At 51.1% G+C, this 15809-nt stretch overlaps 2 protein-coding genes across 3 annotated transcripts in view; one reads left to right on the forward strand and one right to left on the reverse strand.

The window, feature by feature from the left end:
• LOC132085581 (zinc finger protein 239-like) overlaps nt 1-15809 on the forward strand; it is a 204979-nt gene that overhangs the window by 117610 nt on the left and 71560 nt on the right. The window lies entirely within an intron of this gene.
• On the reverse strand, nt 4448-9702 carry LOC132085585 (class I histocompatibility antigen, F10 alpha chain-like). 2 transcript variants are annotated; one of them, XM_059491054.1, is made up of 8 exons: nt 9600-9702; nt 7476-7739; nt 6167-6442; nt 5686-5958; nt 5488-5601; nt 5354-5389; nt 5202-5234; nt 4448-4698 (listed from the first exon to the last, which is right to left on the reverse strand). In XM_059491054.1, exons 1-8 carry the CDS (start codon nt 9664-9666, stop codon nt 4685-4687), a joined length of 1077 nt encoding a protein of 358 aa, XP_059347037.1. In that variant the 5' UTR covers nt 9667-9702; the 3' UTR covers nt 4448-4684. The 2 variants fall into 2 exon arrangements, with proteins under 2 accessions (XP_059347037.1, XP_059347036.1); XM_059491053.1 differs by lacking the exons at nt 4448-4698; nt 5202-5234 and having other exon boundaries at nt 5285-5601; nt 9600-9693.

Consider the following 15809-nt stretch of genomic DNA (forward strand, 5'->3'; position numbering starts at 1 on the left):
TTATTGCAGTTCTGGACACATGAGGAATCATTTCCAAATGAAGGTGCAAGGAGTTGCAGACTCCTGCTCTCTATTCATACAGAAAAGGCTTTACATATCCAAGCAGTTTCTAAGGAAGCATAATACATAATCATTACCTGCCCACTTTGTATTATAATCAGCTGAATACCTAATATGGCTGCACAATTGCACTCCCTTAATTGCGTCAGTGGGATTTTGAAATAAGGCAGTGGGCATATGGGAAGAAGAAAGCTCTCTTTCTCATGGTAAACTCTTCACCCATGGCCAGTTGGCAGGATTTTTTGATCTGCTGATCAAAATCCAAGCCTCTCCTAACTGTCAGATTATTCTTAAGGCAAGATATTTCTATGGTCTCTGCTCCTTCACAATTGCTACATCTATCCCTGTCACTCCTAGCTTTACTTTTTTAATATATTTGTTACTCTTTAACTAAGGTATGTGAGTTTTGCTAGCTAACTTAGCTTCTTAACTAATTTTAAAATCTTAGCTAAAATATGTAATCTTCTACTATCTCACTTATACTCCCAGCTGACCCCTTGACTCATCCACACTTTTCATTTATTGTAAATACATTTCCAGCTGACCCCTTGACTCATTACGATGAGATTGGACCCGCTCAGAAACCACTTCCTACACTCAGGGCACTCATAGGACCTCTCCCCAGTGTGGATCTTGCAGTGATTGATGAGGTTGGAGCTCCACCCAAAGCCCTTCCCACACTTTCCACATTTGTAGGGCTGTTTCCCCATGTGGATCACCTGGAGCCAGATCACATCGGAGCTCCAGAGCTCTGGCTGAAGCCCTTAGCACATACCAAGCACTTGTGGGGTTTCTGCCAGCAAGGAGTTGTCTCCACCACCTCTGAGTTGGTCAAACAGATCAGGTTGGTCAAACATGACCTACCCCTCCTAAACCCCTGCTGTCTGGGTCTGGTACCCTGGCCATCCTGTGAGTTCTGTGTGATGACACTCAGTATGAACTGTTCCATAACCTTACCTGGTACTGAGGTCAGACTGACTGGCCTATAATTATCAGGATCCTCCATCCCACCCTTTTTTGAATGGCTCTCACATTGGCCAGCTTCCAGTCATCTGGAACCACACCAGTGAGCCAGGACAGCTGGTAAATGTTGGAGAATGGCTTCACAAGCTCATCTGCCAGCTCCCTCATCACCCTGAGATGGATCCCATCTGGTCCCATGGATTTATGAATATCCAAGTGGCTCAGCAGTTCTCTGACTGCCTCCTCTTGGATAATGGGGGAAACACTCTGCTCCCTGACACCACTGAGCAGCCCAAGAGGACAGTTGTCCTTGAAGGCAGATCTTCTCACTAAAAACTGAGACAAGGAAAGTGTTAGGTACCTCTTCCTTCTCTTCATTTGCAGTTATTAAGTTCCGTCCCTCATCCAGTAAAGAACAAAGGTTGGTCTTACTCTTCCTTTTACCATTTTTATACACACACACACACACACATATATATATATAAACATTTTTTGCTATCCTTTACACAAGTTGCAGTTTTAATTTCAAACTGAGCTTTAGCCTCCCTAATTTTTTTCCTGCATGCTCTAGGAGCCCCCTTAAATACTTCCTGAGAGACCTGACTCTCCTTCCAAAGATAATACATCCTTTTTTTATTCCTGAGTTCCTCCAAGACCTCCTTGGCCATCCAGGCTGGACATTTGCCTCTTTGGCTCATCTTTTGGCACACAGGGACAGTCTGTTCCATGTCCTCAAGATCTCCATTTTGAAGCATGCCCAACCTTCCTGAACTCCTTTGTTTTTAAGGACTACTTCCCAAGGAGCTCTCTCCATACATCTCCTGAGTAGGTCAAAGTCTGCCTCCCAAAAGTCCAGTGTAAAAGTCTTATTAATGCTCCTCTTGACTTCACCAAATATTGAGAATTTTATCATTCCATGATCACTATGCCCCAAGTGGCCTCCAACTATCACATCTCCCACCAACCCATCTCTATTTGCAAATAGATCACGATGATCTCACGAGCATGGTCATCTCATGGTCATCTCTTGGTCACAGTCATCATATGCTCACAGTAATCTCACATTCATGGTCATCTCATTAGAATGGTCATCTCATGACCATGGCCATGTCATAGTCATAGTCAAAAGTCATTGTATGGTCACGGTCATCTCATGATCGTCTTGTGGTCATCTCATGCCTGTGGTTGTGTCATGGTCAGGATAATCTCAAGGTCACAGCCATTTCCTGATCACCATCATCTCATGGTCATGGTTATCTCATGGTCATCTCACACTCACCCCATGGTCTCTATTGTCTCATTGCCAAGGTCATGTCATGGTGATGTCATGGCCATGGTTCTGTTTTGGTCATCTCATATTCATAGTCCTGCCATGGTTATCTCACGGTCATGGTCACCACATGGTCAGGGTCATCACATGATCACATCATGGTCACCTCACGGTCACGGTCATCTCACTGTCATCTCAGAATCACCTCATGGTCACAATGGTCTCATGGCCATGGTTGTGTTGTGGTCATATTGTGGTCATCTCTTGGTCACAATCATCTCATGCTCATGCTCATTGTCTCATTGTTATATGTTGTCTTATGGCCATGGTTATCTCTTGCTCATCTCATGGTCTTTATGACCCCATGGCCATGGTCAAATCATGGTCATCTCATGACCTTGATCACCTCACAGCTGTGTCATGGTCATGAAAGGCTCACGGTCATTAAATGATCATGGTCATCTCATGGTTGACTCATGGTCAAAGTCATGTCATGGTTGTGGTCATTTCCTGAGCATCATCTCATGTTCATGGTCATCCCCTGATCACCACAAGGTCATGGTCCTCTCATGGTCACTATCTCATGCTCATGGCTATGTCATGGTCATCCGATGGTCACAGTCCTCTCACGGTCATGATCATATCGTGGACATGGTCACAGTCATGGTCCTCACATGGTCATGGTCATCACAAGATCATCTCATGGTCAACTCATGGCCACAATCATCATGGTCATCTCATGGTCATGGTTGTGTCATGATCACAGTCATGGTCATGGTCATCTCATGGTCATGCACAGCAATGGGGAACAAGGACACATGGACCTCCTTGCTTGTTCCAAAGAAGTTTGTTTATTGTAACCAGCTGTTCTTTTTTATATTCAAAACTTGCCCCAAACTTAGCAAAAATAAGCATGCATTGTTTGCCTGCCACTGCAGTGTTGCTATTGATTTGTCCAATCAGCTTTACCCAATCAGCTCTCTGATCATGTGGTGTCCACGCATCTCCTCAGCCAATCCCTTCCTCACACATGAGGCAACCACCAACCACCAACTCTCTGGCCATCAACCCACAGCTGAACCTCCCCAGAATGCCTTTTGGTGAACAGAAGTGAACAGGATTGAACAAAGGTGGGAAAGGTCCTTATTCTGTAAGGCTTATTCCCCACAGTTATGGTCATCACCATCACCTTATGGTCATGATCATCTCATGGTCATCTCACAGTCACCTCATGGTCACAATTGTCTCACAGCCATGACTGTGTCATGATCATTTCATGGTAATGATCACCACATAGCCATGGCGTGAGACAATTGTGGTCATCTCATGTTCATCTCTTGGTCAAAATCGTGTCATAGTCATAGTGATAGTCATCTCAAAGCCTTCATAATTTCATGGCCATGGTGGTGTCATGGTCATCTCATGGTCATCCCATTGTCATAATCATCTTATAGTCATCTCATGGTCATGGCCATATCATAGTGATGGTCATGGTCATTTCCTGATCACCATCATCTCATGCTCAGGGTCACATCACTGTAAGGGCCATCTCATGATCATGTCATTGTCATTTCATGGTCATCTCATGGCCACGATCATGTCAGGGTCACCTCAAGGCCACAGTTGTGCCATGGCCAACCCATGGTCATCTCTTGGTCCAAATCATCTCATGGTCAGGGTTGTGGTTGTGTCATGGTCATGGTAACAGTCATGGTCATCCCACAGTCAAGGTCATCTCAGAGTTGTGTCACTTATGGTCATTCTCATGGCCATCTCATGCTCATGTCATGGCTGTGGTCATGGCCAGGGAAACTCTCTGAGATCCTGAGCCCTGATTTTGGGACACTCAAGGACCTCTGGGGACAACAAGGCCTGGCCTGACCCCTCCCCCCATCCCACTGCCCCTCCAGGAGCCCAACGTGGCCAAACCCTCCTGGGGACACCTCAGAAATGGGACATGGAGCAGGAAATTAATCCTGGGAGATGGAGACAGGCGTGGCTGACAAGCCCCCATCCTGCTCCTAGCGTCCCAGTCCAGCTCCTGATCTCCCCATCCTGCTCCTGGTGTTCCCAACTTACTCCTGGTGTCCCCATCCCTGCTCCAGTGACCCCATTCCCATTTCTGGTCCCAGAGATGAACTGCCAGACACTGGAGGAGGGAACCCACATTTATTGCCCAAAGCAGAATGGTTTCACACCAAAAGCAAAGCATTGTAAATATTACTGGTTCTGGTTTTAAAAAAACATTGGAAACAGGAAATGGATCTGTTAGCAAGAGCTGTGGGGTGGGTGGTTTTATCGGTGTGGGTGGTTTTATTGGTATGAGCTCTGCTGGCAGATCGCAGCTTTCCAGGGAAGAGAGAAGGGGCCAGATCCAGCTCCGTGGATTGCTCAGGCAGTGATTCCTGCCAGGATGAGAGAGGGTCACGGTGTCACCCTGTCCCTGTCCCCATTCCACAGGATGGACCTGGCTGGAGCCCATGGAGAGCAGGAGCTGCTCCAGAATCCCATGTGATCCCACCCCAATCCTGCTGCAATCCTGCTCCATCCATCCCACCCAATCCCACTCCATTCACTCTGCCACAACCCCGCTCCATCCATCCCACACCAATCCTGCTCCATCCATCCTGCCCCAATCCTTCTCTGGAATCCCAACCTGATCCTGCTCCATTCCAACCCACATGATTCTTGTCTGGAATATGGCCCTGATCCCACTCCATCCCTCCCACACCAATCCTACTCCATCCATTCCTCCTGATCCCACTCCAGAATGCAGCCCCAATCCCACTCTACAATTCCACGTGATCCCACTCTAGACCCTGCTCTGATCCAGAATCCCTCCCCAATCCCAGTCGGTCCATCCTGCCCCAATCTCCTTCTGGAATCTCACCCTGATCCCATGCTATACCTGCAGTGGAGCCGTTCATTCCCATGTCTTTTCCTGCGGAAAGAGAAGATCCATGAGATTCCAGCACAGATCACATAGTGGGATTAACCCCAGGATCCAGCCTGGGATCCGGACAGAGGGGATCCAGGGCTGGATCTACCACTGGAACTCACCAGCTGCCGGGTTGTATCCATTCCTGTCCCTCCTCCCTGTGGAAACAAAGTGGGATCAGTGTCAGTGGCACAGGATTCCCAGAACGGTGCCGGGTGGATCCGTGTCCCTTCCCGACCCCCATCCCGTGTGTTACCGGATTGGAGCTTCCAGACGCCGAATCCGATGAGGACGATGAGGACGAGGATGAGGATGGCAGCGATGACGGACACAGCGACCACCACGGTGAGATTCCCGCCAGATGTCGGCTCTGGGAAACGCGGGATAGTGAGGAGGGGAGGGGGATGCCCATTTGGGAATTCCAAATTCCCAATCCCCACATTCCCAGCCTCACCCCAAGCAAAGATCCCGGGCTCCGGCATTCCGGGATGCTCCACCCTGCACCGGTACTGCTCCCACTCCTCCGGCAGCGCCTCGATCCTGGCCCAGGTGTGGAAGGTGCCATCGCTGTTGGGAACGATCCCGCCCCACTCCGTCTCCTGATCCAAGGTTTCACCCCCCTTCATCCAGCTGACTGCAATGGTGTTGGGGTAGAATCCGTACGCGTGGCAGGACAGGATCAGCGTCCTGTGTTCCTCTCTTCCGGACACGTGGACATCAGGGGGCTCTGGAATGGGATAATAGTGGAATTCACCATTGGGGTGAGCTCTACTTCTGGAATTGCCAATGGAATGAGATAAGAGTGAGCTCTGCCCATGGAATTTGATGGGAATGCGATGGTGGCAAGAACTACCCATAGAATTCCCACAGAAATTCCCGTGTTCCCAAGTCCTCCATTCTCAAATCCCAAATCCTCACAGGAATTCTGCTCCCACCTTTGCGCTCCAGCTCCTTCTGCCCGTATCTGACGTATTTCTGGAGCCATTCTGGGCAGACGTGCTTCAGGTAATTCAGGTGCCTCTCAGCCACGGTCCCATCCTGTTCCCAGCGCCTCCTGGTGATCTCACCAACATTGTCGGCTGCCACCAATCTCCCAGATCCCAGGTCAAAGGAGATGAAATCCCGCCCGTCGTAGCCTTCCTGGCGGGACCCACGGACGCTCCCGTCAGACAGGAGGTCACAGCCAGAAAGCCGCTGTACGGTGTGGAGACCTGGGGGGATTGTACCCACAGAGACCCATGGAATTGTGTCCCAGCCCCATAGAACCCCATTCCAGCCCTATGGAGCCCCAGAGTCTGATGGAGACCCACAGAGCCTCATCCCAGCCCCTTGGAGCACCATGGATCCCAACCCAGCCCCACAGATCCCATCCCAGCCCCACAGATCCCATCCCAGCCTCATGGATCCTCATCCCAGCCCTACAGTTGCCATTCCAGCCCCATGGATCCCAACCCAAGCCCATAGATCCCATCTGTCCTGGGGTGACATTATGATGCTTGTATCCCCATTCATATGTTCTGTGCCTTTAAGACTGTCTCTGAAGAGTGGAAGTTTTGTTTGGGTTTTTCTTATCAGGGACACAGAGATGGGCAATACATAGGGCTGCTTTCACTTTTTGCTTTTAGCTTTCTGCTTTGCCCACTCTCTCTGTGCTCTCATTTCTGCTTGCTTTTGCTTCTGCTTATTAGCTAGTTCTAGCTAAACAGTCCAAATTCCTTCCTGGACTGTTTCTTCTCTTCTGTTTCTGTGACCATCTTGAACCTGCTCCGGACTGGGACCTGGGAACACCGAGGGTTTGCACCGTTTGGCTGCAGCAGCTGCCCCAGAGCCGGAGGGACTGAGAACAGAGCAACAATCCCCAAAAGAGACTTTCTGATTTTATCACCTTTTTCAGAGTGGTGTCATCCGGTATTGTTCATTCTGTGTGCTGGGGGTGCTGTGCCTGTTAAATAAACAGGTTCTTTCCACTTCTCTCTGAGGAATTCTTCCTGAACCGGTTGGGGGGAGGGGCCGTGTGGGTTTGCTTTCTGGAGGGGCCCCCTTTGGAGATTCTCTACCAAATTTGCCCTAAACCAGGACACCATAGCAGCCCCATGGATCCATATCCCAACCCATGGATCACAAGATATCCCATGCCAGCCCCATAGATCCCCATCCCAGCCCTACAGTTCCCCTTCCAGCCCCACAGATCCCATCCCAGCCTCATGGATCCCCATCCCAGCCCCATAGATCCCCCCCACTCACCCCCGCTCTGGTTGTACCGCTCCCGCAGTATCTCCAGGTTCCTGGCAGCCACGTGCTGGTTCCTCTCATTCATCTGGGTCTGCTCCTCCCAATATTCTGGCTCAACTCCGTCCTTCATCCACTGTGTCAGTGGCTCGGCCCAGCCCCGCTCGCTGTTGTAGCGCGTGAAGGGGATCCCATCCAGGTACCCCATTTGCATGTACTGGGGGATTCCTGGGCTGGGCTCTGACACTGCCATGTGCAGGTAACGCAGGGAGTGGAGAACTGGGGGGACATGGAGATTTGGGGGGGTTGAGGGAATCATGGAACAATGAAAGGGGAACTGGGAGAGCTGGGAAGGGGTCTAGGGATCCCGGGGCCAAGGAAAGGGTGTGCAGGGTGAGAGAGGTGGGATGGACAGGAAAGGGCCTGCAGGGGGTCCTGGTGTCCAGGAATGGGGGCTCGGGGGGTTCCAGGGTTATGGAAGGGGGGGGGGGGGCAGGGACTGGGAAAGTGAGATGGGGGTTCCAGGGGATCCCTGTGCCCAGGAAAGGGGGTCCAGGGGTCCCCAATGCCAAAGAAAAAGGTCACAAGATGGGAGGACATGGGAATAGGAGGCTCAAGGGTCCCTGATGCAAAGGTAAGGGGGCCCTGGGGGCTGAGAAAAGCAGGAATGGGGTCCAGGTGATCTCAGAGACAAGGAAAAGGGGGGGTTGGGGACTGGGGAAGAAAGGATGGATGGGAAAAAGGGTGCAGGGAGGTGCCAGTGCCCAGAACTGAAAATTCAGGGGGTCCTGGGGCCCAGAATCCCCCCAGGGACCCCCCTGGGACCCCAAACCGGATGAGCAGAGGATGGAGAACTGGAAAGGTGCAGAGATTGGCGGGGGAGGAAGGATGGGGAATGAGGAGAGCTGGGAAGGGTCCAAGGTTCAAGGAAGGGACTGGGAGAGGTCGCATAGGGGGATCCAGGGGGTCCCTGTGCCCACCAAAGGGGGTCCAGGGGTCCCCGGTGTTGAGGGCAGTGGGGTCTGGGAGCTGGGAAAGGCAGGAATGGGGCTCCAGGGGGTCCCTGGGTCACAGAAAGGGGGGTCTGGGGCTGGGAGAGGCGGGCGGATCCCGGGGACGCAGCTTGGGAGACGGGAAAGAGAAAGAGACCGAGGGAACGCGGGGGAAGGGGACGGGGAAAAGGGGGAATTCCAGGGAGTTCATCTGGATCCCTTTGGATGCCCCCTGCGACCCCCCTAAGACGCCTGGAATCCCGTTTCAGGAAGACGTGGGAGAGGAAAACGGGAGGGACACGGAAAGTTGGGAGACCCGAGGGGTCCAAAAGTCAAGGGAAAGGTTCAAAGGGTCTGGAGTCTGGGAAAAGTAAGATGCCCGAAAAGGGGGACAGGGGCGTCCCAGAGCACTGACGGGGGTGCAGGGGGAGCCCAGTCCCGAACAAGGGGATGCAGGGGCGTCCCGGTGCCCGGAAATGGAGATTCAGGGGTGGCCCCGTGCCCAAAAATGGGGGTTCAGGGGGGGTTCCAGTGCCGAGATTCGGGTTTTAAAGGGATCCTGAACCCCAGGAATGGGAGATCCGGTGGGTCCCGGGGCCAGATATGGGGGTGCAGGGGAGCCGCACTGCCAGGAAATGAACGTTCACGGGGATGCCCGAGCTCAGGAATGGGGGCTCAGAGAATTCTCTTCCCAGAATTCGGGGTTCGAGTGGGTCTCGGTGTCGGGAAATGGCGATTCAGGGGGTCCCGGTGCTGGGGAAGGGGGATCAGGGGGGTCCCTATGCCCAGAAACGGGCGCTCAAGGGGTCCCCGTGCTCAGGAATGGGGGCTCAGTGGATTCTGATGCCCGGGAATGGCGGTTCAGGGGCGTTTCCCTACCCAGGAATGGGAGTTCAGGGGGGTCCCGGTGCCACATGAGGGGGTACAGAGGGGTCCCGGTGCTGGGGAAGGGGATGGAGGATTGTCAGTAGACCCAAAATGGTGGTTCAGGGGAATTCCCCTGCCCAGGAATGGAAGTCTAGGGCGTTCCCGGTGCCCGGAAATGGAAGTTCGGGGGGTTCCCGGTGCCCGGTAATGGAAGTTCGGGGGGTCCCGGTGCCCGGAAATGGACGCTCAGGGGGTTCCCGGTTTCGGGGCTCCCACTCACCTTTGGTCGCGCCCCCCGGGTCCCCCAGGAGCCCCAAGAGCAGCCCCAGACCCAGCGCTGCAGCCATGGCGCTGCTCGCCTGCGGCCCCGCCCACAGACCTGACCCCGCCTCCAGACGTGACACCGCCCCCAGAGCAGCATCCGGCCCCGCCATTGGTGCCGCTATTTACTGCCCGCCAATGGCAGCCCGATCTGTCCGTGACGTCACCGGTCGCCGGGCAGATCCCGGTCTCCCAGGTTGGGACGCGGAAGCGAAAGGGACCGAGGAGGGCGGGGCGGGGACGGGGGAATTGCAGAGAATCCCTCTGGATCCCTCTGGATCCCGCTGCGACCGCCCTGGAGCCCTCTGAGAACCACCTGGGAACCCCTGGGGCCCCCTTAAGGAAGCGCCTGGAGGGGAGAACTGGGGGGATCCGGAAATTTGGGAGATCTGGGGGTGCAAAGGCGAAGGAAAAGGGCGGGTCTGGGATCTGGGAAGGGCGGGAGGGCCGGCGAGGGGTGCGGGAGGTCCCAGGGGGGTGTGAGGGGGGTCCAGGAAGGGGTCCCAGTCCCGGATTAGGGGGTGCAGGGTGTCCCCATGCCCGGTAACAGAGGTTCAGTGGGTCCCAGGTCAGGGGAAGGGGGGTGAGGGCAGTGGGGGGTGCAGGGGGTCCCTGTGCCCAGGAAAGGGGGTGCACGGGCAGATCCCCAGTGTTGAGGAAGGTGATGGATTGGGGCTGGGGAAGGCAGGAGTGGGGGTGCGGGGGGTGCCAGGGTCAAGGAAAAGCGGGGGCTGGGGTGTCTGAGAGGGGGAGGGCCGGGAAAGGGGGTGCGGGGGGGGCATTGGGGCTGCATAAGGGCGTGCAGGGGGATCCCCGTGATGGATAAGGGGGTACAGGGCAATCCCCATGATGCATAAGGGAGTGTGGGAGGGTCCCGGTGTGTGAGAATGGAGGGTTTGGGAGGGTTCCAGTCCTGGATAAGGGAGTGCACGGGGGTCCTGGTGCAGGGGAATGGGCGTTCAGTGGTGTCCCGGTGCCAGACAACGGCATGGCAGGGATCCAGTGACCGGGAAGGGGGTGCAGGGGGTCCCCGTTCACATGAATGGGGGGCTCGAGGGAGTCCTGATGCAGTGGAATGGGGGTTCAGGGGGTCCCAGGGCCAGATAACGGGATGCACTGGGGTCCCGGTGCCCAGGAAATGGGGTTCAGGGGGGTTCACTTCCCGGATTCCATGGTTCAAGGGCTCTTGCTGCCTGAAAATTGAGGTTCAGTGGGGCCCGGTGCCGGGTAAGTGAATGCAGAGGGTCCCTGTGCCCAGAAATCGGGGTTCAGGGCGGTTTCCGTGCCCGGGATTCAGGGTTCAGGGGGTTCCAGGCTCCAGATAAGGGGGTGCAGAGAATATCGGGCCTCGGGAAGGGGTTACAGGGGGATTCCGGTGCCCCGAAACGTTCAAGGGGGTCTCTGTGCCCAGGAACGGGGGTTCGCCCGCAAATGGTAGTTCAGGGGGTCGCCGTTCCCGGGAATTGCGGGTCAGGGCGTCTCGGTGCCAGGGCAGTCCCCGGTGCCCGGGCAGATCCCGGAGCCGCAGCTTGGGAGACTCGAAAGTGACCGGGGCAGCGCGGGGAGTGGGGGGAGGGACAGAGGAAACCCTGGGAATTCCCCTGAACCCCCCTGGACCTGCCCGGACCCCCCGCAGGACGCGCAGGGGGTGGAGAACTGGGGGGACGCAGAGACTGGGGGGTCTGGGGGCATCCAAGGGTCGGGAAGCAGAACCGGGAGAGCCGGGAAGGGTCCAAGGTTCAAGGAAGGGACTGGGAGAGGCGGGATGGGGGATCCAGGGGGCCACTGTGCCCACCAAACGGGGTCCAAGGATCCCCGGTGTTGAGGGCAATGGGGTCTGGGAGCTGGGAAAGGCAGGAATGGGGGTTCAGGGGGTCCCTGGGTCATGGAAAGGGGGGTCTGGGGCTGGGAGAGGCGGGCAGATCCCGGGAACGCAGTTTGGGAGTGTCATGATCCGTCCTTACAAACGGGTTTCATGATGGTTCATGGATTGATCTCAGGGTGCAAAAGAACTGGCACGGTACAAGGGGGTTTGCAGCGATAATCAAAACAAATGCACCTTTATTGAAATAACCACAGCAAAAATGCATTGGGGAGGAATCAGGGAAAAAGGGAAAAGAAGGAGGAAAAAGAATGGGTATACAGCTACCAAACGTCAAACTGCGAAGTCCCTCCATGTCCAGCCGATGGAGTTCACCAGGCCATGTCCGGGGAGATCTCAGAGGCCCAGCTCATCTGGACCCCAATTATACTCTTTTTTGATGGGGGGATGGATTCTGCAATCAAATCAAAGTTAGTTTACTGTATCTTCGGGGGGAAAGAATGGTCTTTGGAAAGGGGCACGCACAGTCCATGTTTGGCAGTAGGTGAGGGCCATTGTTTTTGTGGTTGACTGCCTGCACTTGCAACATCCATCTTGCTTTGGGCAGCTTTCCTTCTCTCCCCCATAGACCTCCCCTGATATGGGGGTTTCAGTCCCAGTCTCTGGAAGAAGGTGAGAGGGGCCTTCTCACATAGGGGTTTCGTGTCTCGGTCTCTTGATGAAGAAGCTTCTTACATCTCAGTTTGTCTGTCACGGTTGTTATAAACGAGTGAGAGGGGTCTTCTTTGGGGGGGACCACCCTAAAGCCTAGGAGAAGTTCAGCCAGGCCGAGAGGTGGGGAGAATTCCAGAGTTATTGTGCAAAAGGGCAAAATGCCCTTTGAGCTCAGTGTAGCATATAGCAAATGCACCTGTGAAAACAATAATTTAGCAACGCTCTCAGGTCTCAGGCACATGACTTTCCCCTACAGGCTCATAAACTTCAGACAGGAAGGGTCTGTTTTTCAGTGACCCCCCCCAATGACGATCATGAGGCAGATGAGGGATATTTCAGACAGACTCTCACATGACCCCGTGACTCACTATTGTCTTGAGGGATCTTCATCCGCAGGGCTCTGGAGTGTTGTTGATGAGTCTGCAGAACTCGCTGTACGTTGGTAGTATAACCCAGAAAAATAGGGATAGTATGACAGAGAGAGGAAAGAGAGGGAGAGAGAGAGAGAAAGGAGGAAAAGAAAGGATAGGAAAAAGAGGGGAAAAAGGGAGACAATAAACAAACATAATTAGTATTGATTATAACAGTATTATTTTCATAACAATTTTCAAAATGGTTAATTAATTAAAGTAGGGCTATTTTTGTAACAATTTTCAAATGGTTGAAACAAATCACAAATAATCAAAAGAAAAAGCAATAAACAAATCATAAGCATTAACTTTAAAATTATTTTCTAAAACAAAACGCTAAAAATTGAAGGTAATTCTCACAAAATCATAAACTGGAATCAAGGATTGCTCTAAAACACATATGCTTAATTCATAATTGCCTTGTGTCAACTGACTTGGGGATGTCCACAGTGTAGAGGACATCAGCCAAGTTGTGTGCGTGAACTATAGACATCAATCTTGTCAGCCGTTTCATCATCCTCCAATTCAGAACGAATAGGGCTGCTGACAAGATAAAACAAAGCAGAATTAGAATCAAAAGGATAACAATGGGATGACACACTGTTTGGACACCTGTGGCAGTAGGTGACCACCCAAAGAGGGTATCTCACCACCTGTGCTCGGCATCTTTCTTTACCCTCTCCATAACACAGTGTATCTGTCTCACATTGTGATGAACAGTTACCAGGATTTTCTGTCTGTTTTTCTTAATCTTTTCAAGGATTTCTACCAAGTCTTGATGGAGCAGCAGTTGTCTTACCAAAGTGAGATCCATCCCAATAGGAGTAGGCATCAGTTTGTGAATCAGTGTGTAGTTAGATTGCAATAGGTGGTGAGAGGTAACTGGAGCTTCATAAGAGAAATCACATCCTGTAATCTTGGTAAAGTTACAAGCCCAAAAATTTGAATCATTTTTAGTATCTACTACAACATTCTCTACAAATAGAAAATCACAATCAGTTCTGAAGCATGCACACACCCATTGCCTATATATATATAAGGACTGTTTCAGATGCCTAATTGGGACATATTTCAAAATGACAGATATTTTGCTCTGTGTCTAAACAAATGTCTTAAGCTATGATTGCGTTGCTTTTACAGATGAACCCTTGTTGTTCTCGGACAATACAAGATTCTAAATTGACTGTTTGCCATTTCTCACCAATTTGACGGGCCCATTCCCTATGCTCAGAAGGATAGAGAATAGCTCCCTCATGATTCAGCCCTAATGCAATCGTAGGAACTATCAAATGCACTGAGGCATTACGTATGGTTAACACAAAAGCCGTGGCTGTGTTTGTAATGGGGTTGTAAGTAAAATTCACTAAGTTCCACCAGGATTGGAATTCTCTTTCAAAATCAGTGGCTCTGTCCCAAATTGTTTTCTGAATTTCAGTGGGAAAAATGCCTTCTTCACCTTCTCTTACACTTGAGGCAGCAACTGACTGCATCCACAATTGTGCCTGGATACAGCTGAGAGCCAAAGAAACGTTTTGTGCAGCGCCAAGTGCATCAATTACCAATTTGTGGTCATTTATATTTACGTTTTCCCAATTTGGCAAAATGTTTGATAGCAGCCACTGGTGTGTTCCTAAAGCCAGTACAGACAACTGCAATGGTTGTTGCAATTTGGTCAAATCTCTAGTTGTAGCAGCCAATTTTATTAATTCACTTCTGAATCAATACTTTTTACGATTTCCAATCCTGTTCCCAGAACACTGGTTATGTCTCTTAGCATCCGTCTTTTAAAAGAGTTCTGCTTTTGCAACCAGGTCATCCAGCCCTCAAAGGAAGTTTGCGAGAAAGGCGAACAGGCCGGCTGAATTTCTGAGACATTATTTTGCATCAGCAATTTGACTTGTTTAAGTGACCACGTGGGATTGAACAGTATTTTTTGTTGTCCTGTTTTCCTAATTATATATGGTCCATTTTCAGAAATTCTTGGGCTAAACATAACCAGTGGTTGGGCTGGAGCGGTGGTGGTGTAAATTGTAACAAGTTGGGCAATAGCATTTACTGTAAACTTAAAATCTGGGCCCTACAGGCCTACATTTTTTGGACCAAAGACAAACCACTTCTATGGTTTTTGCTAATGTAAAATTGTGCCAACAATCCTGTACACTTGGGTGCGTACAAACCTTTTCATGCTTATTTGTTTGATCTGTCGAAACACTGATTGAGGTTACCTTACTATGGGTAGTACCATTAATAATTCAGATCCTATACCAATTTTTTTCCCACTATCCCTTGAAGCTGCCAGGTTTTTTGGTTTTCCCATTCCTGCCTAGTGTATATCTGATTTTCATGCATAGCAACAGTTGATAGTTTTAAATCCTTCACATTTCCTGTGGATTCGGAAAAATGAACAAAAGCCTGGGACCAAGGCCATTTAGTACCAAGTTCACTAAGGGCGCTCTCAGTCCTTTCTACCCATTGGGGTGTAACTACTGTACTCAGTGTGGGCTTTGTTATAGCGTTTGTCTTAAATTTGTAAACTAGGCCTTTTAAACTTATTGGATCTGTCAAGTTATTTTGCCAACGGTATGTCACATAAGTTGGTTTGGCTAAAGTAAAATTATGCCAGCAATCAGTTGATTCATTTCTATAATCCTTTGTAATTGCATTGTTGGTTCTGGGGCCTAAAGTGTAGTTGCCAACATACTCCTGCTGGCAGCACAGAGTGAGGGGAATTTGTTTGGTACACTCCCACTTTGTCGTAGGACACAGTTCTGTTGTAGGGATGTGCAAATAGTTTTTTCTATTACAGCGACCTGAGTGGGTTGCTGCTGGTGAGAGAGAGACGGTGAATCTTGTTTCTTGATCAGAAGGCTGAATTTATTAATATATGATATAATACATTATAATTATACTAAAAAGAATATAGAGAGAGGTTTGCAGAGCTGCTAGCTAAGGTAAGAAGAGATAGAAAAAAACCCCACAACAAAGTTGTGGCCAAGGACTCAGTCCCCTGGCTTGAACTGATGATTGGCCCTTAATTATCAACATAGAAAATGAGCCAATCAAGGTGAATCCTATTGCATTCCACAGCAGCTGATAATAATTGTTTACCTTCTCTTCGGGGGCCTCTGGCTCCCGAAGACACAGAAATGTGAAATAAAGGATTTCTGTGGAGAAATGTCTGCGACATCTCACCTTTCTAAATTGTATAAAAATAAAAGAAAAA

The sequence above is a fragment of the Ammospiza nelsoni genome, chromosome 31, assembly GCF_027579445.1.
Source record: "Ammospiza nelsoni isolate bAmmNel1 chromosome 31, bAmmNel1.pri, whole genome shotgun sequence".
Taxonomy (NCBI): domain Eukaryota; kingdom Metazoa; phylum Chordata; class Aves; order Passeriformes; family Passerellidae; genus Ammospiza; species Ammospiza nelsoni.

What these genes read in the sequence shown, in the direction of transcription:
- LOC132085585 (XM_059491053.1), bottom strand. Translation starts at nt 9,666, where the DNA reads ATGGCTGCAGCGCTGGGTCTGGGGCTGCTCTTGGGGCTCCTGGGGGAC. An exon ending in CCCGGGGGGCGCGACCAAAG is followed by an intron (nt 7,740 to 9,599) that starts GTGAGTGGGAGC and finishes ATGTCCCCCCAG; the next exon opens with TTCTCCACTCCCTGCGTTAC. An exon ending in GAAGGAGCTGGAGCGCAAAG is followed by an intron (nt 5,959 to 6,166) that starts GTGGGAGCAGAA and finishes ATCCCATTCCAG; the next exon opens with AGCCCCCTGATGTCCACGTG.